Raw genomic sequence first — 24,661 nt, forward strand, 5'->3', positions numbered from 1 at the left:
TCTCTTTTCATAACAAATCAACGGCCTTCATCATTTAACTAATAGTTAATTAGAAATCAACTACAATAGTTATTTTAAACGGCATATTAGTATACCTAGTAAAACGCAGATCATTTAGAGTGAGAAGTATTTATCATGAGGCAAGTATAAGGGAACTTATATGCATATCGAATCTCTCTAATCGAGAATATCAAGACATTGATTTAATCAAGTTATAAGGATTTAACATATAAGTATGGAAGAAAGAGAAAATACCCTTGGACTCTACTAGATGAAATCTTGTCATCGACTCCATCCACCTAGTGTAGGCTTCTTACATGTGTTCAAATGATTTTCAAATCAGTACCATTTCTTTAATTCCATCTGTGGATGCAAATTGAAGATCAAGGATGGATTGAAGTTAAATGCATTCAAATGCCATTTGACTATGCAAGGCAAAACTCACAACCAGTAAGTAGATATTGGTTTGGTCTATGATCGAATCAAGAAAGAATGCATTCACAATTACTCTTATCCAACTATTTTACTCAAAAAAAAATTTGAAATTAACAACTTGAAATCATTTAATCTATTCTAAGTGAGGAATGTAGATCCCCATGCAATACTTCCAAGTAGATCACAATAATTCACCATGTAAGACAACAATGAATAATAGAGAAGACTTGTCATCATTTTAGCAATAATTTTCCCTTACAAAGAAGGGGAACAAGCTTTATGTAGCAGTTCACTTATAATGAATGACCAAGATCAAATTATAATCTATGGTTTAGGTTAATCTATTACAAACTCTAATTAGGGTTGCTACCACTATCATCCAGTGATATCAAAGCACCACCATGTGGGCCAATAGAAAAATTACAGTGCTTTTAAAGAGCCAATGTTAAATGCGTCAGGTATAAACTACTAATCAAAAAACACCAAACTGTGGGTCCATCAAAACTCAACACCTAATTATCGACCAATGAGAAAATTAAATGCCACATAGCCTTACATCAAATCTTCCTATAGAAGAAACTTTCCTCTGTTTTATTTTTTCCAAATTCAGTGAACCTGGCCAAAATATCATTAAGTTCATTCATTAGAGGATTTGGTACTATTTGTTTCTTCCAAACAGCAATATCTAACTTAGTAGCACCTGTAGCAAGAATTCTTCCCCAACTTGGCATATCGTCATGCTAAGAGGCCATGAAGGTATTGAATGCTGCAACTGTTGTTCCAATTTGACAGTTCTAATCTTCAAATTAGAGAACCCTCATCCTTTCTCTTTAAATTTCCAAATTCATGTTTTCTTCCTTTCTTTCATAGAATTGAAATGTCACTTTCACCACTTCTACAACCTCATCTTGAATCACATGAACTATTACATTGCGGCCTTGTCAATCACCTTTTATCTTCTCAAGATTATCTTTCCTAAAAACTAATGCGAAGTACCAAATGTTGACATTTTTCATTCCATTTGCCTTTATTATTTTGTTCTTTTCCAACAATTGTTCAGGAATTCTTGTCATTGCTTGCAATCATATGATAGTTTTTTTTCTTATAGGTTATATTTTTTCACAAACTGCTATTATGGCTTGAAGTTTTGTTTTGATTGATGTAATTGCATGATAGTATGTCAAGAATTCTAGAAGAAAAACATGTCTCTTGCACAACTTCATCCATGCCTTTGACTCATGAAATGTCATCTTTTAATTTTCCAAATTTTTGATTGGTTCTCTTTCAAGGGTGAGAGGTGGTGCAAATGCTTGATCTTTTTGTTGAATACGATTAAGTACTTGCCTGAGTGCTCTCCTAAGTGTCGATTTTCTTCTTTATGTTTCTTCTTCTTTCCAACCTCCTTGCTCATTCTGCTCCAAAATTTGAATGGCTCTACGAGCATCTTCTAATTCTAGTATTTTCGTCATAATCCCCATATCATTCTCAAATATCCTAGTCTTGAGGAAGGATGTTATGTCTTGTTTTATCTTGAGATTTAGAATGGTATTATTGTCCATCCTGCTTACCTTTATCCACGTTGGAGTCACGCCCTACGTTTCTCTTTGGGATCCTTTAGAGTTGGCTCCCACCGTCTTCATGTTCAGATCGATCACCATATGGATAGAAATGATCGGATCTGTCAGCTATGTACTTTGGCGGAGGTTGAGATAGAGACTCACTTTATATTTTGTTGTCCTATCTATTATGAGATTAGAGGGAGATTTTACTACCTATTTAGAGATTGCTTTTCTCTTTCTGCGCTCTTCAACTATATTGACCAGCGATGCCTTGCACTTTACTTTCGAGAGGCCACCCAACTTTGAGCATACCCTTCAGTCACTCATACTTCAGTGTCATATCTCAGATCAGCTTATCACCGACTTTTTCTCCCCCTTGTCTCCACCACAGGGTGCGAAAAGGCCATCCAACATCACTCACTCCAGATCGGTGAGACATTGCATCGGTCTGTCTAGGTAGCGACACTCCTCCAGTAGTTCTTGGTGACAATCTAAGACTCTGGATTGTCCACAGTTATACCCTTCTGTGACTGATTTCTTTGTACCAAGGAAGGATCCCTAGTCCTTACCTTGGCTTTTCTGATTTTTTGTCTTGTTTTATTTCTTCTTGGACACCGTTCGGTGCTCCTTCTTTGATTGGCTCTTTTGTTTGTATGCTCAGTCCCATAAACCCTTGTGGTTTCTTGTTGGACATTAATATGATTATCTTATCTTATCTGATCTCCTCTTTGAATGACAATTTGAACTTTGCGAGATCCAAGGTCATCCCTAGTAACCTTTTCTAGTCTCTTTTCTTGTTGGATTTCCTTCTCTTTCTCCAAGTACTCTATGATGTTTTCAATATCTGTAATTGATTCTAGATTGACAATCTCTTTTCTTTTTAACATCTCCCTCAACTAGGTAGTTGCTATACATTCTCCCAACTATATATTTGGTTCTCCCTTGTCGTTTGCTCCAACTAGTATTATGACTACATCTTCTCTTGGCCCTTCATTTGGATGTGGAAATTCACCTTCTTGTGGAGAATCCCCAACGTCAATCATTTCATCTTCACTTATCCTTTGTGGAGGAGAATGTCCTTCAATCTTGCTTTGACTTAGAGGAGAGTATCTAGAGGAACTTTGGCTAATATTGGCCTTTGATTCAACAATGACTTCTTGATTTACCTCCCTGTCTTTTGTTGGAGTAGCCTTTCCTTATTTAGAGATAGCTCTCTCTTTTGATGAAGGAGCATTTTATTCCTGTTTTTGGGCTTGTGGCTCCTCAATCCTTATTACTTTATCCCTTGAATCTTTTCTTTGTGAGGCTTTTCCAACATTTCTCCTCTTTTTGTTGCCTTCATCTTTTTGCCTTTCATATGACTCTTGAGGTTAACAGGATGATTCTTCCTTAACTTCTTCCACCTCTTCCATTTTAACATATGGTGGAATTCCTTTATTTACTAGACCTGCCTTCTTTCTATACAAACACTTAGGTGAAAAGTGTAATGGGGATCATCAAAGCTTCCAAATTGATCCCCTTTTCATTCAACTAGTCAATATCTTACAACTCATGATTTGTAGTTGTTTCAAAAATCTTTTGTGGTGACTATCGTCTTCTTCCAATTGACCAGACACTTGAATTTGCTTCCATTTTGATTTTCTGATCATATGCACAATTACCCTTCAGAACATCCTCTTTCTGATCTCTAAATTATCAATTGCATCTTCTTAGTAATCTTCAAATTGTGGAATGTGATGGAACCTGTTTCCATATGCTTTCCTGATTTTCCTTTTGGGATCAAAGTTCTCCCTTGCCTCATGATATCCCAATGTATAAAAATCGGAATTCTCTCTTTATGACCTCAGTTATTGCAAGAGATGGACAAATCTTACATCCCATACTGAATGAAAATCCAGCCCATTTCTTGTGTTTGTGCCTTGGATCTTGTAATAGGTGCTCAATTTCCTTGCCACTTCCATTATCACCAACTTATTAGTAGGATACCTCAGAAGATTTTGTGGAAAAGATGCACTTCCTAACACTCAAATGTATGTGAACTTAGGAAATTGAGTGTATGATGAACCATGTCTCTTGATTAGCTTCTTAGTTTTTTCGGATAACCTTTTATGTAGAGCCTCCTACAATATTCTTACAATTCACTCGACAAAAGAATCATTGAAACTTTTGAAGTGCTTCTTGTTGTGAAGGTGTATCTGAGGTAATATTCATGCACAAGGAATTGCCTTGCTCCCATTCCAACTTTTCCTAATCTATTCAATCTTGGATGCCTGAATACCATAGCTAACATGTAGACCAAATAGGAAGTCCTATGAAATGCCCTTGTGTTCTTTATCATCTTTAATTGAAGATTGGGGTGATGAGTGATTGTTTTGGCCCATTCAAACTAACCAAACTAACCTCTAGCAGATCTCTTGTCTATGAAATAAAACATCAAGACTCAGAAATAGCTCCTTTTGGCTCTCCTATGACCGACTTAGCATGATGATGAGGTTTTAGTAGTCCTTGAAATCTGATTTAGTCAACTTGCATAGCCTCAATAGCTTGGAATGGTGGCTTCTTGGTTCTTTTCTTTCTTCTTGTTTTTCTTTTCGAAGAAAAGTAGGTTATGTTTGTCTAAATCTAGGGGTACAATGTCTTGAACAGTCATCATTTTCCATTTTTCCTTCCGATTTCCTATGGTCATCATTGGTTAGTAATCACAATAATTGAGTCATTTTTTCTTGAATTTGGTGCGGCCAAGGATGGGAGGGACCTCGAAAGATCATTCTACCTACGAGAATGGAAAAATATAAACACATTACTATATATTTTATTTTTAAAACTAAGTGCTTGATAAACTTTTTAATGTGATGAGCGACATTGGCATGACAAGCCCTCCGAGTCTACCTAAACTGCTTTTGACATGGAACTACGAACCAACAAGGCCACAAATGGGGGACCTCATCCCCATATAACATAACTGAGGTCCAAACCTGTGAGCACATTGGATTAATGAAGGCACAAGACTGTTATCACAATGGCTCAACAAAAATTTGAACTTGGGCAGGGACAACAACAGCACCACCACTTAACCAACACACTTAGTGGAGAACCCACATTATTTCTCTTTCTTACTAAGAAGTAGATTTTAAGATTCTTTCATGTATTTTAACTTTTTGAAAGCATTTAAATCTCACGTGTATTTTAGAAGGGACTTCTATCCCACTTACTTGTAAGGTTTATCAATACTCTACACATACCATAGGAGTTATGGCCTACATCTAGGTTAATTAATGTTTTGATTCAGCATGATTCTCTGATGAAAGTCTCTGCAATTTTGAACATTTGGTTCTCTTGTGAAAGAATTCTATAGAACTCGCACATTCTTTTAAGTCATCATAATTTCAACTTTAAAAGATAAAATCTTTTGATTTATTTTATGGCGGATTTCAATTGCTGAAGTTAAACATGCTTCTTTTGATCAAATCAATAATGCAGGATGGAGAAAGCATCCTTCTTTTCCCTGGAGGAGCAAGGGAAGTGAACAAAAAAAAAGTGAGTTATGTAGACTGTTTATTTTCTTAGGCAAGTCATCTCACTCAACTCATTTTAAACTACTTATAGCTTACCGAGGTTCCATTCCAAATGAAGTAATATGTTACTCTATTATGGCATTTCTGATGGGAAATGATTTGATGTGAACAACATTATTATTCAAAGATGCTTATGCTTCAGGGTGAATCCTACAAGTTGGCATGGAAATCATCAACAGAATTTGTTCGTATGGCCAGTCGATTTAAGGCAATTATCATCCCATTTGCAGCTCTTGGTGGCGATGATGCGTATGTGTCCTAATATTATTTTAGGATTTATTATTCTTCATTTGTTTGTTTGCAGTTTGCACATAAAAGTTTTCTAAGAATCTGCTTTAGTAAGTAGACGGTTTTGAATCAATTAATACCTAATCAAAGTCACACACACAGGTTTACTGTACTAACGGATTCTGAAGAACTGTTAGATTCACCTATTGGTCCATTTTTGAAAGAGATTTGTTCTCGTCTCAATCTCAGTACAGAGGTCATTCCTCCAATTACAGCATTACCTGGTACAACTATACCAAGGTAAGAATATGTGACAGTAAAATACTTTATTTCAGATAACTTCTTTTGAGGTTGTGAAAACGTTCTCTTACCAAATGGGAGACTTTCTAGACATGTACAAATACGTTTGAGAAATTGAAAGAAGAGGGAGAATTAAACAATCAGTGTCCTAATAATATTCTTTGAGAATGGCGACAGATCAAGAAAGCGGTTTAATAAATGAGAAATCAAAGACATATTGAGTTTAATCTAACTCTAGAGTTTAAATCATTGCCAATATAACTCTAGAATCATCTAGATCAATCTGATTGAGCAGGGAACAGAGGTATATTGTTTGATAGTGTTTTCTACTAGAGGGTTCAGGTTGTGTACTAAGACAGATATTGATAATTGCAGTTACCTAATCTCATTACGTAAATATGTGTATTTAGCTGGCAACCATAGAAAGCAAATAAACTACAACAATAATGGGAAGGATAACCTGAATGCTTTTCTGCCAACTGCAATTTTGAGGTTGGGTTCTGTAATTGCCCATTCATTCAGGGTTATTTCATTTACTAGGAAGATAAGGAGACAAAGATGGATGGTGGGATCACCACTACTTATGCAATCTTCCGAATTAATCAATCACAAAAACTGTGAAGAACATTGATTGGCCATATCAAAGTCAAAAGAGCTTGTGTTCCTGTTATTGGATTTTTTCTTTCATGCATTTCCGTAATGCATATTATTGTTACTTAATTTTAACACATGTTAAAATTCAGACAAAAAAATTTTCTGCTAAAAGCACATTTCATCTGATATTTGAAAGAATATGAATGTCCTTGTATCATTCATTTTTTGAATATACAATTGATATTTTACAAAATAATGAAATGCTTAAGGCAAAGTATTTCACACAAGTCGTGAATACAATTGCTATCTTTCATACATTAAAGAACAAGAGAAATAAAACATATGGAAAAAAGTCAGAGATAACCAGTCATTGCCTTTCAGACTTTGATTGGTTAGGTATTCCGTCATTGCATTATTGCTCATGGTATAATTCTCGATCTGGTAAGCTCCTGGTTTCTCGTTTCCCTGCAAGTGAAAAGGATGGGGTTAGATCTTTATGATCTAAGCAATGACTAGTTATCTACAGCCACATTTTATGCACATGTCATATTCCTCTCATTTTTGAATACATACAAAAAATAACAAGTGTATTCTAAGTTTTCAAATGCAAATTACAGAGAAGTATTTTGTGAGTGTCACGAGCCCGTGCTCGAACCTCATAAGATATTATTATAAGCATTAGGAAAAGAAAGAGTGAGTTGCTAAAAGAAAAAATAAAGAGAAAGATAACACATAAAATTGGAAACAAGTGCAGCGAGGAGATCATGCTTCAGAATTCCTAACCAGGCAGAAATATATGATGATGAATCCTATTGCCCAGAATGGAAGATATCTAAATGCAAATATATCTACAGAATCAATATTAAATGTATCACAAAATGTGTTTACTAATAAAAAAACAGAAAGGTTTTGTTTCTTGGCACTACTGATCCAATGTTTCTTAAAATAACAGTTTAAAGAATATATGATCATAACGTGGAGTCGTAAGAGATCCTAAAATATGAAATCAGCTGGTGATGGCAGATCAATTTCATAAAAGAAGCAAACATGCATTCTGTCTTCAACATGAAAAGAAGAAGCATTTGACAAGAAGAATATGCAATACTTCAAATAGAAGGAGCAACTACTGTTCTGCATGAAATTAGCAAGCATGTTCAGGACTAATGCACAAGTTATAACTGATGAACAGTTTCATAATGATATTCATGACATCAGTCTCATTTTTTTTTCTGAGATGCAGATAAAGGCTCAATAGATATGGAAAATCAGAAAAAAAAAAAGAAGGTAAAGCAACGGTAACATTATTTTCAGCAATGGTATTTAATGTTCCAATTCCTAGATATTAAAAGCAAAGGATTCTGCTACAGATTTCAATCTTAAACGAAATCAATATTATGGACAGTATAAAACTGCTGCACATCTTCACTGAAGGACTCAACAGATGTATACTTTTCTATGTCTATAAAATGGCAAAGAAACCCTGATGTGAGTGATACAACAGAAGTGGAAGGGTTTTACATCTTAAATAACAGCAATTCCTATGCCAAAGTGTAAAAGAGAAGAGTCAGAAGTGAGCTCGTTACTTGGAAATATTTAATGGACAGCAGGTCACGGCTTAACTTACAGCCTGTGCTTTATTTTCATAAGACAAATTACAATGCTGAAGAAACCCTCATGAGAGTAATGAAAACCCAACAAATCCGACAAGTTACTTGTATTTTGTGCTCAAATATGGCGGCATGCCTGAAGCGATATGCAAAAGAACGTGTTTTTAGCACTAATTCTTAAAATGGCGACAAATATATTAGATGTAAAACGCATTTTAATATATCAGATGTAAAACGCATTTTACATAGCATTCTTAGTATATGCTCAGCAAAAGGAAAATCAGAGCAGCAATGAAAACGATATGTTTTCCAATTTATACAAGTGGAGCAAGCAGAACAAATGTTCTTCTTATAACAGTAAAACATGTTAAGGCAGGTTGAAAAGTTACCTCAAGACGGCTTGACATGATCAAATAGCAGAAACTAAATCACCATGAGCAATTTTCAACTTTCAGGCGGCTTCAAGAAGCAAGAACGTGTTCAACAGGAGGACAAGAAATGTAGATCTCAAACCCCAGCCGACCCCCCTCTTTTCATGTAATGCAAAAACGCAAATGAAGATGGTGTTTTAGAGCTTTCAAACTGACATACACCTTTTTCATCTATTTTACAAAGTTTGAAATCCGACAGGAAATATATTGGCATCATCTTTTGATGCTTCATGATCTAATAAACTCATTTGTTTTATTATTAAACAGTATAGTAATGTATTACTTTAGCAAAGTAATATATTATTATATTATTTAACTTTTATCAATGAGTCATGTAATTTAAATTTGCAAAATGAAAAATGTAATTAATAATAATCAAATTGATAATATTATAAATCAATTGATTATTATTAAATTGAGCAAATTTAGTTCAAATAAATCTATTTTTGGATTTAGGAGAGAAAGGGGGAATCTAAGTTAATCTTATGATTAACAAGTCATTGTGGCATGTGTCTTTTAGACTAAGTCCTAGAGTTTTTTTTAGAGACTTAGTAGCTTCATTTAAGGTCAAATTTAAGGCTTTTTGAGTCATTCCAGGACTGTGGGTCGAATTTTGACCTTGTCCTAGCATTTTTAGGCCATGTGTTGATATTTTGAGTCTTTTAAGGGCAGTTAAAGGTGAGTCATAGGTTCTGTTATGACAGTTTTTTTTTAAAGTAGTGAGTCATCTTTTGATAGGTTTTGACTCCCCTTTTGTAGCCTTTTTTCCTGATTTCGACCAGGAGGTTGCTATTTAGTTTTCTAAAACAGTGAAACCAGAGGATAGATGGATGGATGCAGTTTTGAAGGGGAATAGACTATTGTGACGTTTTACTGTCCTTGGTATATTGATTTTTTTGAGTTGTATCACTGAAATCGATTTTTTTGACCTCTAAAGGCATAATACAGTTGGCTAAATCTATTTCGGGACTCATTGTTGTGTGCAATATTGGTGATTTGATGTTAATTTTTTGTGTTCTATCACGAGCCTTTAAAGTTTGTCTCATTTTCGCACCTATATGTGTCAGTAAAACCTCTATGCATAGGTCATAAGTTGTGCATTTTAATGAAATTATATTGATTATGGTCCATATCTTTTTGATATTACTCATTAAAGCCCTCTTCTGAAACACTTTTATGCAGAGATTTTCATCAAAGTAGTATTTTCAACTACATGTCATTTCATTGTGTTGTTGAACATAAAATCCTTTGTTATCGTCTTTGGTGTATCACCTTTCTAATTTAAATAGTTTTCCATTTTCATATTTTCTCCTCCTTTTTCCCTCACAAGTTCATAACATAGGTGAAATATCATAACTTCATACAGGAACCGGCCTATAATCCGGAGGTTCAGTCACATGCTTAGTTTACCCACAAAATTGTGATTGTTCCAATGTTTCACCAGAATTTCTAAGTATTTAGGTGCTTATCTTGAGGGTGCAAATTCTGGTGACAACAATTATATGACAGTTAATTGGTTCTACTATGAGCTCTGAAGATATGAGAGTACATTTTATCAAGGATTTACAAATCACGGTTCTTTATTAGAGCTCTTCTAGATGGAACTTCATTTTTGTTCTGTTAGTAAGCACATTTTATTTTCTTGAAAATACTGCTTAATTATGGGTTCTTTTTGGTTGGTTTATGCATGTCTCTTTCTAGCAATTGTTAATTTTAGTGGTGGAAAGCTTCAAATATGACCAACTTGTTAAATGAATGCTTTCAATATTAATGTTGAATAATGCGATGTCTGTGGCCAGTCCCTTTAAAGAAACAACCACCAGTGAAGTGTTGGATCTGAACAAGTCATTGATAGCATAAATATAATAGCAGCCTTCATTTTTTGATGCTCCATGGGGAGTGTTTTTCTTTTGTGTAAAGAAGAGCTTCCTAGAAGAGACTTGGAGGATCAATAGTTTTGGAACTTACCAAAGATAGTTTCAAGAAACATCCTGATTATCTTAGGAAAAAGATGGAATGAGTTGCATGTACTTCCTAGCATAGAATTTCAAACACGTTAATTCCTTTCCCACGTCAATTCCTTTCCCACGTCAATTTCATAGTAATACACACAAGACGTTTCTCACCCCTACAAGTGTAAAGTCAGCAATGACAGTTTGTTGTTTGATCCATCGAATTGAAAGTTGGAAACAATAATTTGGCATTGCCATTAGGTTGAAAAAGACAATGGCAGTCTAGTGAATTGTTGAGCTTAAAATCCTTTGGGGAGTTTTACCTTGAGATATTCATGCAATATCAAGAAAAGAATTTACTAGTAGAGCTTAAAGTATAAAGTAGTTTCCTATGCCCATGTGTTTTAACAAAGTTTCTTCTTTCTTCGGAGTCCTAGCATTTTAATGCATAGATGGAAAACTCGGACTCGACAAAAACTTGCCAAGGCCCGAAAAAAAAGGTTCAGGAATAACTTGGAAAAAAACTTGTGAACTTAAAAAGCAGCTTAAAGTTAATTAGAAATGTATTTTTTTTGCAAAATTCAATGAGATGATGCATCCAATGAGTCAATTAATGAGAACACAAAAGAAACAAGCTGAGTCTAGATATATTTAAATGCAAAGTTCATACAAAATTGCATTCTCATGAAGAGTGTTGATGGCTGGAAGCAAAATAGTAAAGAGTTTTTGTAAATCTAAATGAAATACATCATTACAATTACATCTTCCTCTTGAGGTAGAACTAGAGGGTCTAGTCTTAGTAGCCTTCAGTAGCCTACACTGGGTGTGACTATGGTTCCGCATTCGGTTTTTCTGAATGATGTGTTTTGTTCGTCCTCCACCCTCGATGTAGCTCCTCTTGGCATTGACATTGACTCCTCGTTTGGCTCATTCTCTTCCTTAATGTCTGTAATATCCCGATATAGATATTTACTAATTTCTCTTTTCCTGATATAATCAGCAATAAAACTTTGCAGATAATTTCTAGCACAATCGTAAATAGTAGAAATACCAACCGGCACTTATCCAGTTTCTTTAGGAATATAATATTCGGATTCAATTACAAGAACATGCAATATGAGACAACAATAAAATCAACAATTCTCCAGAGGATAACAATTCGTTATTTCCAAAATAACATTCAAGATGTCGAACATATAACCATGAATTACAAACTGATGAGATGAAACCAGCAAACTCTTATAATTCCTTAAACAACGTTATTGCCTTATACAACAGCAAAATAACAACTAGCACCTAAAATGTTATTGTATTATACAACAGCAATACAATAACCATCTAACCACAATCCAATCTTATACACAGATGTTACAGTGAGATTGGAAAACAAGAGAAGAACTTGTAAGCATGAAAGGTGTTTCCTGGGAGAATGGGGTTGCATCCACTGTCTACTAGCACGAGGGGCTGCATCTTCCAACTAGCTAAAAGCTGAAGCTTTCTGAGACTCTCACAAGAGAGGAAATTGAATTGAATAATAAAATCAAGCATACCAAAAGGAAGGAGCCTCTTCTCCTTTTATTCTCGCAACGGTGACCCTTTGACTTCCTTTCTGGATTTTTCGTCTTATCTCTCCTCGTCCTCTTGTGACTACAAAGAATATTAATTTGACCTTTAATAATAAACCTCCGACTTACATAGTCAAATTTAATATTATAACTTCGTTCCTTCTTAATATTTCGAATCTCCCCAAAGAAGGGACATTACAAATCTCCCCTCCTTGAGATTGCTTGCCCTCAAGCAATATGTACCAGGATCCCATATGAATCTATAGTTAATCCAGTAGCTCAAACTGACAACAAACCGAGCCAAACCTGTGAAGCACGGTACCACTCTGCAAAACACCTATCAATTGAATTCCTGGATCCCATATTACTCTTTGAAGAAATGCTGCTCCTGTAACCTGATCAACACTGATCATCACCATAATCAACCTCAAATTGAATAAAACCATGATAAAATCCTCATCCAACTATAGATACAATTTGCCAACACCTAGATCCCAAACTCTGTTACGCTGCATCGCTGCTATGATGAGATAGAAATATATCCAGGGTCCATGTATAATCCAGTAGAATGTGAAGACTTGAACTAAATGGATGATGTAAGAAATGAGCTGCTCAAAGCTAAAACCATCATCCCATGGACATTAGAATTCAAACTGTCGGTATAAACTTGGAGAATTCCGCAATGCATAGGCTCTATGAATATGAAGAATGCTGAGAAACTACCCACAAAGCTCACATAAATACTTCACTGAGAATTGTTTAAAGGCTGATGAAGAAAATTCACTCAACTCAAATCGGAAAATATGTTGGAGCTGATCAATTGATAAGCAAAAAAACTTGATTCATCATTCCCATGCCGAGAACCGGATTCACAGCTAGAATCTAAGCCAGGATCCAAAAGTCTGAAGTCAAACTCTTCCTCTTAATGGAAAACAAGAGATAATCCCTCATTTAACACGAAAAGAGGATTGTCGGACGTCCAATTAGCAACAACTTCAAACAAGGGGTTGTCTACCAGTTGAAAATGTTTTGAAGTTTTGCTACTTAACTGTTTGGGGTAGTTATCCAAGTCATACATCTGCTGAATGCTCTCAAGTTCGTCAATGACTTCCTAGAAGAACTCCTGCCTCATTCTATTCTCATGTTCTCGAGAGTGTTCCATGAGCTTGATTTGATTTTCTACCTTCTGTAGAGAAAATTGAGTTTCACTCAGTGCCTTTTGAACATACTTAAGCGTCTTGTTAAGATCCTCAATCTCATCCATTTCCTTATTTGACTGTGTTGCATAAATCTCAGCAACCTTGAGAATGTAATCCCTATTGGACAACAGATACAAGAAATCTGATTTCATAGTCTCTAGGGCTGTTTTGACTCTCCATAACTCGGCCACACGCCAATCACCTTCCCCTCCCCTTGGGACCTTCCTATAGAGCTCCTCAACCAACTCTTGGGTATTGTCATACTACACTAAGGATGCCACGACCATGTCTTTACTAATCTTAAGATGACTCTGTAAGGCATGTGTTTCATTATCTCCTTGCTGAAACTGTTCATTGTCTTGCAATGTCATCCTAGGTTGTCCCTCTAAATTCATGTTCTAAGTATTATGAATATAGGGTTCATGATGCCAAGATCCTAAACTCATTACCTTGTGTGCAATCTACTTTCTTATTTTGCTTGACCAAGCTCACCTCCAAGTCACCAATGAAGAAACCCGTTCCTCGTGTAACGTCTTCTATGTGATCGCAAGAAGGTTGTCCATTTCTCATAGTTGTCTACTCTTCTATTTCAAGATCATCCAATTGATAATTCTGGTCTATTGGAATTTCTTCGTACACCCCTGTGTGCTGTTTGTTTGCAAAGAGATCATGTGCCAACTCTAGATACTTTCGTTTTTCCATATCAATCATATTTAGCTGCCCTAGATAAAAATCCAAGTAGTTATTGAGTGATAAATCATTTTGGATTCGAGTAGGAAGTCCTTTGTACTCTCCATAAATGTTGAGTATTTTAGCTTTTATAATGGAATCTGAATTCTCGACTAACTGCTCTTGTGGCTTCATAGTAGCTTTCTTGATATTATCCAAATCCTTTCCCCTTGCTAGAAGTTGTTATCCTATTACCGTGAGACTGATAAACAGCTATATTCTATTCTATTCTTTGTAATATGAATTCTACAACTTAGAATCACAGTGACCCTTATGGAATCCCAAATTGTCCCAGATGGATGTTCTTTCAATAAAATAGAAAACTAATGTGCAGCGATTTTTAGTCAATGTTGCTGTTGTAATACATTGTTATCTACCATTACACTCATTGCTTTTATAGTTCCCAAGACCCTCTACAGATGTTGTACCACTGTAATAAACTCTGGTACACTGCAGCTTCTTTGTGTTATTGGCCCAGGATGAATGCTGCCTGATAAGCAAGTTCTGTACAACTTGGGAAATCCCCACTCACTCCGTGGTTTGATATGATAAGTGACTTTCCTGAGATGGATATATTTCTCTTCTTGTGAGCATAGTAAGCTATTGCCTTTGATGCTGTAAGAGAGAAAAAAAAATCCGTTAGCACACCATCTACAGAAAATTCAAGATTGTCCACAAACTGCAAATACTCTTTTATTGGATCGTAGCTATAGTTATATCTCAAACCAAATTCATCAGCTGCAAAATCGGACACATAAACTTCTAGCCCTTCTTTATGAGCATCTTGCACTAGAGTAGTAGGTTTATTTATATAATTATCACTAAGAGGCCAAATGTATATCCAAATCCTTTCCCCTTGCTGGAATTTGTTATCCTGTTACCGTGAGACTGATAAACAGCTATATCTATATTCTGTTCTATTCTTCTTAATATGAATTCTACAACTTAGAATCACAGTGACCCTTATGTAATCCCAAACTGTCCCAGATGGATGTTCTTTCAATAAAATAGAAAACTAATGTGCAGCGATTTTCAGTCAATGTTGCTATTGTAATACATTGTTATCTACCATTACACTCATTGCTTTTATAGTTCCCAAGACCCTCTACAGATGTTGTACCACTATAATATACTCTGGTACACTGCAGCTTGTCTGTGTTATTGGCCCAGGATGAATGCTACCTGATAAGCAAGTTCTGTACAACTTGGGAAATCCCCACTCGCTCCGTGGTTTGATATGATAAGCGACTTTCCTGAGATGGATATATTTCTCTTCTTGTGAGCATAGCAAGCTATTGCCTTTGATGCTGTAAGAGAGAAAAAAAATCCCGCTAGCACACCATCTACAAAAAATTCAAGATTGTCCACAAATTGCAAATACTCTTTTACTGGATCGTAGCTATAGTTATATCTCAAACCAAATTCATCAGCTGCAAAATCGGATGCATAAACTTCCAGCCCTTCTTTATGAGCATCTTGCACTAGAGTAGTAGGTGTATGTATATAATTATCACTAAGAGGCCAAATGTACTCCTTGGGAACTAAAATTCCAGAAGCATAGCTCTTCAGCAATGTTAAATTATTCAAGAGGGTGCCCTATGCATGGTTTGTTGATGGATCAATATCTTCCTTAGTGCCGACTTTGACTTGCTCCCCCAGAGTCCTTTTCTAATTCTTCTTAAAATTTCCACTTCTGGGGTAAAAAAATATTCAAAGCTAATACTTTTTGCTGTAGATAGAATGCACTGTATGGTGCTTAAATTGTGCTCCTCATAAAACTTAGAGTTCTGTACATTCAACCAGAGAGCAGGTGGGCTCAGAACATCCACCCCATCTACAGGAAGAACTGGTAAATTATTGAATTGAGGAGGACGTAACAAAATTGCTTGCTGAGCCAAAACTTTGCTCAAAATTTCTTTAGCAGAAAAATCAATGGAAAACCATCCTGTGATATTTTTCCCATTATAATATGCAGTTCACACCAACCACCACAATATTACAATCAGATCCCAATATCATGCGGAAGGGCATATATATTGATAACCAAAAGGAAGATTAATAGACTATATCAATATTTTATAATCCAAGAGTCGGACCCCAAGCCAAAATTAATCATCTATGATAAGAGACCCACAAATAACACCTATGTTCGAGATGCCTCCATCTTTCCTGGTTCTTCGGTCCTCTCAAGGATATCTGTTCAACTCCAAATTCGTAAATGTTAATGACTTTGCCAAAGGAATAATTTTGATTAATAGATGTCATTACTCTGTTGGATCCCTATACACCTATGATTCCCTTTGTCTGTCTTAGATGCCAACCTGGACGAATGGCGGTTCCTGTCTGCTTTATTAAAATTTCTATTTAAACACCTTTGTGCCACTTAAGGGGAACTTCTACGGTTACATTCCAAAATTACCAACTGTCTGTTACATTCCAGATAGGACACGTAATTTTGGTTGCAGACCCACAAGAGAGAAGGATTTACGTTTCTCCTAATGGCAAGAGCCTCCTGGTAACACTCTTGGTGGTGACATCTCTGTTGATGCAGATCAAAGCATGCTCAGCTAATACCATGAATACTGGTTGGCTTCCAAAATTAATCATTATTCGCTCTAGTTCTAAGTTGTCGAGAACCTATTGTTACTACTATTCTTTCTCTGTTACATGTCTTTCTATCTTCAATACCTATCTTCTTGGCAGTGGACGACAGCTATGTCTCCACTAGATGACTCCCAGTTGCGACCTCTACACCACAACAAAATCCTTCGTATATTCTTAGCAGAGAACGTAATCGTAGAACCAAACTCTTGTTTGTTATTACCAATCTCTAGAAAGGATATCAACCAGCCTCAAGAATGTATGAGCGACTACAGGAAACTTATGTAAATGCCTTCCTCGTCTGATGGTTGTAGCATGTTATCCGGTGTCCGTGATAAATGTAATACCTGTTGGAGGGTCCCTGTAGGTATCCTGATATACTGCGGATGCCATCAATACCTTCTTCCTCCTCAAGAGTCAATACCAATTCTACCTTCCTGGTATTTTTTTGGCCACTGGCTCTCCAAATGTTGCTAGACTATTGTCGTTCTTACCATAGCCTGCTCATACCGTTCACCTTCACCCTTAGCTTAGTCACCTGATTCTCATCAATTGAAATCCCGTGAATGCATGGTTATTCGGTTCCTCTTCCTGTGATGATGAGTCTACTGTACTATTGCAAATAATATTTTGCCCGGCTTATTGAATTCTGTGTATTCTTGTGGCTCTGTGGCTTCTACAATCACTTGCTATAAACGAATTCTGGTTGTGTTCCCATAAAGGCCTACGTTTCCACAATTCGACTAGCTGACATGAGGTGGCTCTGTTATCCACTGAAGAAGAGTAGCTGTCGATGTCCTTTTAGCAGACAAATTGCAACCCGAGATTGCAAATTGCTACCCGTAGGTCGTTTTTCCTTTATGCCTCTTCTTCTCTCACCAAGACACTTGTGTACTGACGCGTGCTGAGGAAGATGCGAATATTCAGCGACCCCTGAGGACGTGGATTAATTTCCCTGCCTACTAGATGTCAATTTCTTACTCTGCGATGGTAATATGATGCTGTGGAAAAGAGATGTCCACTGCTCTCCCACGTAACTTCCCTTATTTGCTACTCACATTTTGGTTGGAAATGGTTATTGTCAGACCGCCTATTAATGAAACTTCACTACATTTCCTTACCTTGTTACTAGGATGTTACTTTCCCTTGTGTGATTGCTAGGAACATAAACAACTATTTTCTTCCTACTTGGCTTCCTCCCTGTCGATATTCACGCCTAGACTGGAAATACATAACTCATGAAAACACAATGCCTGTAACTTACTTCCAATGCTTCCTTGCTGAAAACAATGGAATTTCCTTTACTCGACACCAGAACCAAAGAGTATTTTGAATTCATAAAATCTTTGTGTTGCATGATTCCACAAGATGGCAAGATTCTTGGCTTTAATACCACTGTAATATCCCAATCTAAATATTTACTGATTTCTCTTTTCATGATATAATCAGCAATAAAACTTTGCAGATAATTTCCAACAAAATCGTAAACAGTAGAAATACCAACCGACACTTATCTAGTCTCTTTAGGAATATAATATTCGGATTCAATTACAAGAACATGCAATACAAGACAACAATAAAACCAATGGTTCTCCACAAGATAACAATTCATTATTTCCAAAATAACATTCAAGATGTCGAACATATAACCATGAATTACAAATTGATGAGATGAAACCAAAAAACTCTTATAATTCCTTAAACAATGTTATTGCCTTATATAGTAGCAAAATAATTGTATTATACAACAGCAATATAATAACCATCTAACCACAATCCAATCTTATACACAGATTTTACAGTTAGATTGGAAAACAAAAGAACCTGTAAGCGTGACTAAAACACCTGAAATGTTTCCTAGGACAATGGGGTTGCATCCACTATCTGCTAGCATGAGGGTCTACGTCCTCCAACTAGCTGAAAGCTGAAGCTTTCTGAGACTCTAACAAGAGAGAAAACTAAACTGAATAATAAAATCAAGCATACCAAAAGGAAGGAGCCTCTTCTCCTTTTATTCTCACAACGGTGACCCTTCGACTTCCTTTCTGGATTTTTCGTCTTATCTCTCCTCGCCCTTTTGTGACCACAAAGAATATTAATTTGACCTTTAATAATAAACCTCTAGCTTACATAGTCAAATTTAATATTATAACTTCGTTCCTTCTTAATATTTCTAATGTCCCCAAAGAAGGGACATTACAATGTCACCCAGTGTGAAACACAATCCACCCCCCTCTTCCTCAGCCAACCTTTCTAAATTAGTGACGACCTCCTCTATAAACAATGGAGGTTGCTCCTATGCTGTGCAATCACTATAAGGATCTGTATCATGTAAATAAAGTGGACCAACTACTACTTCTTGTACCTTCCTTATGCGCAACAAAAGATTATGTTGCACATAGACAAGGTCATTGAGGCATTTTTGGGATAAATTGTTTCTCTTCTTTGTGTGGATGGCCTCAAATAAGCTCTAATTTCACTCACAATTGGATGAGCTACAAGGCTGACATAACATTCTGAGGGAATCATTTTTTGAGATTGGGGATATTTCCACCCAAACTTTGGCACCAAGCATCTAGAAAATAAAATATTGAGAAGTTAGAAATAAAAGAAAAAAGAATAAAATAAATTTATCAATTACTTTAGACCTCAAAATCCAAATGGAAAATCTTTTACTTGGGGTTTTAGTGCCTCTTCCTCTCTTCGCCAACTTTGAAGATAATTAATTACCCTTCGCTTACACATAGTTTTGGAGTTCTTTCACAACAAGGTCTCTCTCCTCGACCTTAGGTATCATCCTCTGAATGCATACAATGAGGCTTTCCATGAACTTTCCTCTAGGATCTAAATAATAATGATTGAACTTAAACCTGGGGTTGAGGAAGTACCATGTTGCAATAGTGGGTTGGTAGACCTTATTCTTCCACTTCTTATCAATAATTTCCCCAATGGGATCAAATTTGAGTCTATTCCCTTTGTAGTAATTTTTTTTAGGCTCCTTGTATTGGAGATTGTAGCTGCGATAAAGATCTTTATCTCTAAAAATATGGACATTATTATTGTGATGGGCACCTTTAACTGAAAAGGACATTTATGATAAATTGTAATATTAAATATTAAGACATGTCATACAACATGAGTTGAGGCATGGAAATACAAAGAGTTGTATTTGAAAATGAAGAGTCATGTTTTGGGAAATTGAAGAGACCTTTAATTTTAATGTGAAGAGTCTCTCTATATCTTATAATAGTGAATCAAGCGAAAGACATTGTATACTTGAATATCTTATTATCAATAAAGTGCTCTTTAGTTGGGTGGCTGGGTTTTTCCCTTCATTTTAGAACGGTTTTCCCAAGGTAATTTCTAGCGTCTCTTGTATCTATTTTGGGTTTTCCTTATTGTTGTTTATCATTGATTTTTGCGTTAAAATCAAAACATGGTGTAAGAGCCAAGTTAGATAATAGCAATAAAAAGTCCTTTTTTATGGCTTTGATTTGTTGCACTTGTTGCATCCTATTTGTTTGCTTTCTAAAGCCATAGATATTATTCATCATTTTAGAGGAAGTCCTCATTGTATTCAATTTTTAAGAGTTTTCTCGATTCATCCATGTTGCAATTTTGGACGACAAAGATTTTTTTTAATCATTGAAAGGGAGTGTTGGAAAGTTTAACATCAATAGAGATCTTCCTCTATTTATGGTTCTCTTTGAATTCTGGTCTAATTTCTCCTAGATTGTTATGTGTGAGTGTTATTATATTTTCCTAAATGCTCATGTGCTTCTTCTCCATAGGTGACACTTCTATTTTTTTTGTTAGTTTTGAGGCTCCATATGTTGTGCATATATGTTCCTTGCTTCTAGTGATGTGGCAGTTGTGTTTTACTTTTAATGTCTTGGCTTCGTCTTGTATCCATTGATATCCCATGTAACAACAAAGCGTTCAATTTCGTTATTCACGGATGAAGAAATGTTCCTCTTGCGTCTATTTTGGTATCCATGCCAATGAAGATTGTATTAAGAAATACGTTTTCTTATTCTCGTCAAATCATCAACCAAGGGAGACTACAAAAGCGTCATCATATCATAGTAGGGAGTTTGGGAGATATGTTACAGCTGGGATGTGGTGGCATGTCATACTACCTAGATTGTAGGATGCATTTTTTGAATGATCTTAGAAAGTTTAACATACAAGTTTCTTTTAAATCTCTTTTATACAATTTTGCAAGTGGATCTGATGGTGGGCTCTTTTTGTGGAGCTCCAAAGACAATCGCTTGCACTAGATTGAAGTTGATCTCTAGCACCTCATTATTTGGGTTGACATGGAGTAGAATCTGATGAAATGTTTGATTGCATTCCGGCTATAATTGCAGAAGATATCAGTCTTTCACTCTTCATGGTTAGTTACCGTGTTCTGGTGAAGAGAAGGAAAGCTCTCGATATTTCTAAAGAAAAATACATGATGGCCAATATGGTTAACAAGGAGAGCAAAGTATGATTCCTCCCATATCTCCAGAATTTGATGACATTTGAGGACTCGTAGAAGGAGAGCGAATATTGATATGTTGAAAAGATGTCAAGTAAGGATTTGGGATTGAAGTGAACAGTTTGTAACAAGAATTACGACATTCTTTTAATTGGTGTACAAGGGTCAAGCCTTCTGACAGTAACTAAAACACAACCTTGATCAAAATATCTCCTACATGCATGGGTGGTGCCCCGATGGTGCAAGCTACAGGCATGAATAAGTATGACCAGTATGGGAAAATGGGGAAATCATCGACTGAAGAAGGCAACCTGGGTAATAGGGGAAATCAATGAACGATGAAGTTCAATCCGATTCATCTTACCGTAAACTTATTTGATCTCTTGGAAAATCTTTTCAAGATATACAATAGAAGAAATATACTTCTTGATCTGCAGGGTGCATGGTTATCCAACAATTTGTTTTGGCATCACCATTGATGATAAGTTCACATGTGAAAGATAAATATTTTGTGATCATTTTATTAGGAATAGTGCATAATAATAATATTGATTTCTATTATGGTTGATATTAAAAGTCATTAATATTTGTCTTGGTTGAAAGGATGTAACAAGACAAGAATTATATATCAAATGTAGAGAAAGATATGGAGATCAACTCTAAAAAATCATGAGATAAGTTTTCACTTCTTTAAATATTAATTTTCTCATTTATGTGTTGATTATCTTAGAGCCATTCATTCTTATGCTTTACAACATCCTTTATATTGGTATTGACGACATTTGATATTGTGAATCTATGAAAATCTATGATTGGCATGTTCCTTTAGAGTGGCACTTGTGTGCTTGTTTTCAGTTGCAGGTCCATAGATAAGCTCTTGGACTTAATGAGAGAATGATATATTGGAAACCTTCAAATTAAATGGGATTTTTTTTTGGTGAAATTATTTTTAAGAGATAAGAATTTTATTTTTGAGTATTGATCATGAATTTGTATATGGTTATTTATTTCTATCAGCTTTTAATATCTCTCTTGTTTGCAAGATGCAACAAGAAGTAATAAGATGGGAATGTTACTTTGATTTCACTTATTTAGAGGAAGATGCTCAGCCCTAGAGGGAGGTTGCATCCTCTTGCTTATCGTTGTGATCAAAATAATTTTTAATTAAGAGGGAGGTATTCTAGCTTCAAAGGGAGGCTTCATCAGCTATCTTCTTGTGATGATCATAGTTAAAGGGGAGTATTTATGGAATTCCTGCCAATTTTCGGTATTGTTAGGTTTTGAGACTCTTGTTGGAAAAGGGTTTCAATTGTCATTTTATGAGTTATTATTCATACATGAAATTATTAATAAGCTGTAAGGACAACCTGATAACTTGTTTACTCATGAGAGATTCATAGTGAACATCATGTAGAGAGTCCATGATGTCATCACATTGAGAGATTCTGTCATGGGAGTTGGAAGTCATGTTGAGAGTCCGTGATTATATCACATCGAGAGAGTCTGTGATAAAATGTTGGTTGTAAATCTTACTAACTTGTCATGTTGAGAGATTCCATGACAACATCACGTTGAGCGAGTTTGTGATGAAAGCTGATTGGGATTCTTGCAGGTTTGTCATGTTGAAAAATTCCATGATAGAATCACATTGAACTAGTCCGTGATGAAATTTTATTGTGATTCTTGCAGTTTTTTCATGTTGAGTGATTCCATAAATTATGTTTTGGATCTATGCGATTGGATTTTATCATTGACATTTGTTGGTTGCAGCCTTGTGTAAATGTTTAGCTAAAGATCTCTTCCTTGCTAAGAGGGAGTGTTGGAGTTGTAGGTGCGATAAATATTTTTATCTCTAGAAATATGGTTGTTATTATCGTTATGGTCACCTTTAGTTGAAAATGACATTTATGATAAATTGTGATATTAAATATTAAGACGTGTCATACAACATTCACTGAGGCATGGAAATACGAAGAGTTGTATGATGAAAATAAAGAGTCTTGTTTTGGGAAATTGAAGAGACCTTCTGTTGTAATGTGAAGAATATCCCTATATGTTATATATCGCATCAAGTGAAAGTCATTGTACACTTGAGTATTTTATTATTAATAAAGTGATCTTTTGTTATGTGGGTGGATTTTTCCCTTCATTTTGTAAGGGTTTTCCCAAGGTAATTTCTAGTGTCTCTTGTTTCTATTTTGGGTTTTCCTTATTGTTATTTATCATTGAATTCTAGCTTAAAATCAAAACACCTTGGCCCTATCCATAGCCTCATAAAGATACCCCATTAGTATTTTATCCCTTTTTACGTTGAGCAGAACTCTAACCAGGGGCTCTAACACTACAATTAAAAAGCACAAATTAGTAAATCACCAAAAGATTAATTGAGACTGGAGTCAAGAATAATTAAAAATTCAAGTTCTGAAGTTACCTTTACAATCTTTGCAACCCTTTATGTCAAATGGGTGTCGAAGACTATGGTTGCGACAACTTTCTTTGAGTAAGGTGAGTCTAGCCATGCTTGAGTTACAAACACTTCAAAGAAGCCAATGCACCAATAATGCTTTGCAACGACAAGAAGATTGTTGCAAACCTTTTAACACCTCATCTCACCAAATCTCTCCCATGAATTCGCTCTCTCATCGAATGTAGAACCCAAGGGCAATTGTAGATATATCTCATGTTCCACTTTCCATTTTCTACAAGTGGAGTTACCCAATCAAGTCTTGCTATGACCTCCAAAAGAAGGTGAAGGACATGTGCTACACAAGGTGGCCAAAAAAAGGTGGGTGGGTATTTTGGATAATTCTACCTACTAACACATATGTTCCTGCATTATCTGTGATGATTTGCACCACATTTTGCACTCCCACCTCTATGCCAATGTTCTCTAACATTAATGCTAATGTTCTCCAACATTAATGCCAATGTTGATGCATTTTTCACCCTATTGGAGACATCAACTGATTTCAAAAACACCACATTGTCCTTGCAAACAATCAAAAATAATAATAATGGTGTGGTTTGTTCCATCTATCCACCCATCAAAAAGAATGATGGTGCCATATTTTGTCCATTATTTTTTTGTTCCTCCACCATTGCTCTTGCTCTATCAATTGCATTTACAAGCAACATAGAAAAACAAAGTGAAATTAAGTCTAAGTACAATATTTTTATTTAATAATCAAGAAAAACTATTAAAATTTAAAATGAAATCAAGTGAACTATTTACTAACCTCCCACCCAAATCCTTGCACTTTAATAACCCTGCTCAAATTTGATCTTAAAATGCTGATAAAGGCTCAAAAAATTTCATCAAACAACTCACATGCAAGGGTCATATGACTGATATAGTATTTTAGTTTGCTTTAATGACTTTTCTTCAATTTGCATCAATGAGAAT

At 35.5% G+C, this 24,661-nt stretch overlaps 1 protein-coding gene across 24 annotated transcripts in view; it reads left to right on the forward strand.

The window, feature by feature from the left end:
- The window catches only part of LOC149539519 (phytyl ester synthase 2, chloroplastic-like), a 205,677-nt gene that overhangs the window by 132,070 nt on the left and 48,946 nt on the right, over positions 1–24,661 (forward strand). For 10 of the 24 annotated variants that reach the window (XM_089800758.1, XM_089800769.1, XM_089800762.1 and 7 more), the window contains 3 exons: positions 5,475–5,531; positions 5,712–5,818; positions 5,960–6,097. In XM_089800758.1, coding sequence (XP_089656884.1) covers positions 5,475–5,531; positions 5,712–5,818; positions 5,960–6,097 — 302 coding nt within the window. Of the gene's footprint in view, positions 1–5,474; positions 5,532–5,696; positions 5,819–5,959; positions 6,098–24,661 lie in introns of all 24 variants that reach the window. The other 14 variants (XM_089800755.1, XM_089800764.1, XM_089800760.1 and 11 more) reach the window with 5 other exon arrangements.

This window comes from Cupressus sempervirens, chromosome 9 (genome assembly GCF_028749045.1).
Source record: "Cupressus sempervirens isolate cs-2001-9-10 chromosome 9, ASM2874904v1, whole genome shotgun sequence".
In the NCBI taxonomy this organism is placed as follows: Eukaryota; Viridiplantae; Streptophyta; class Pinopsida; order Cupressales; family Cupressaceae; genus Cupressus; species Cupressus sempervirens.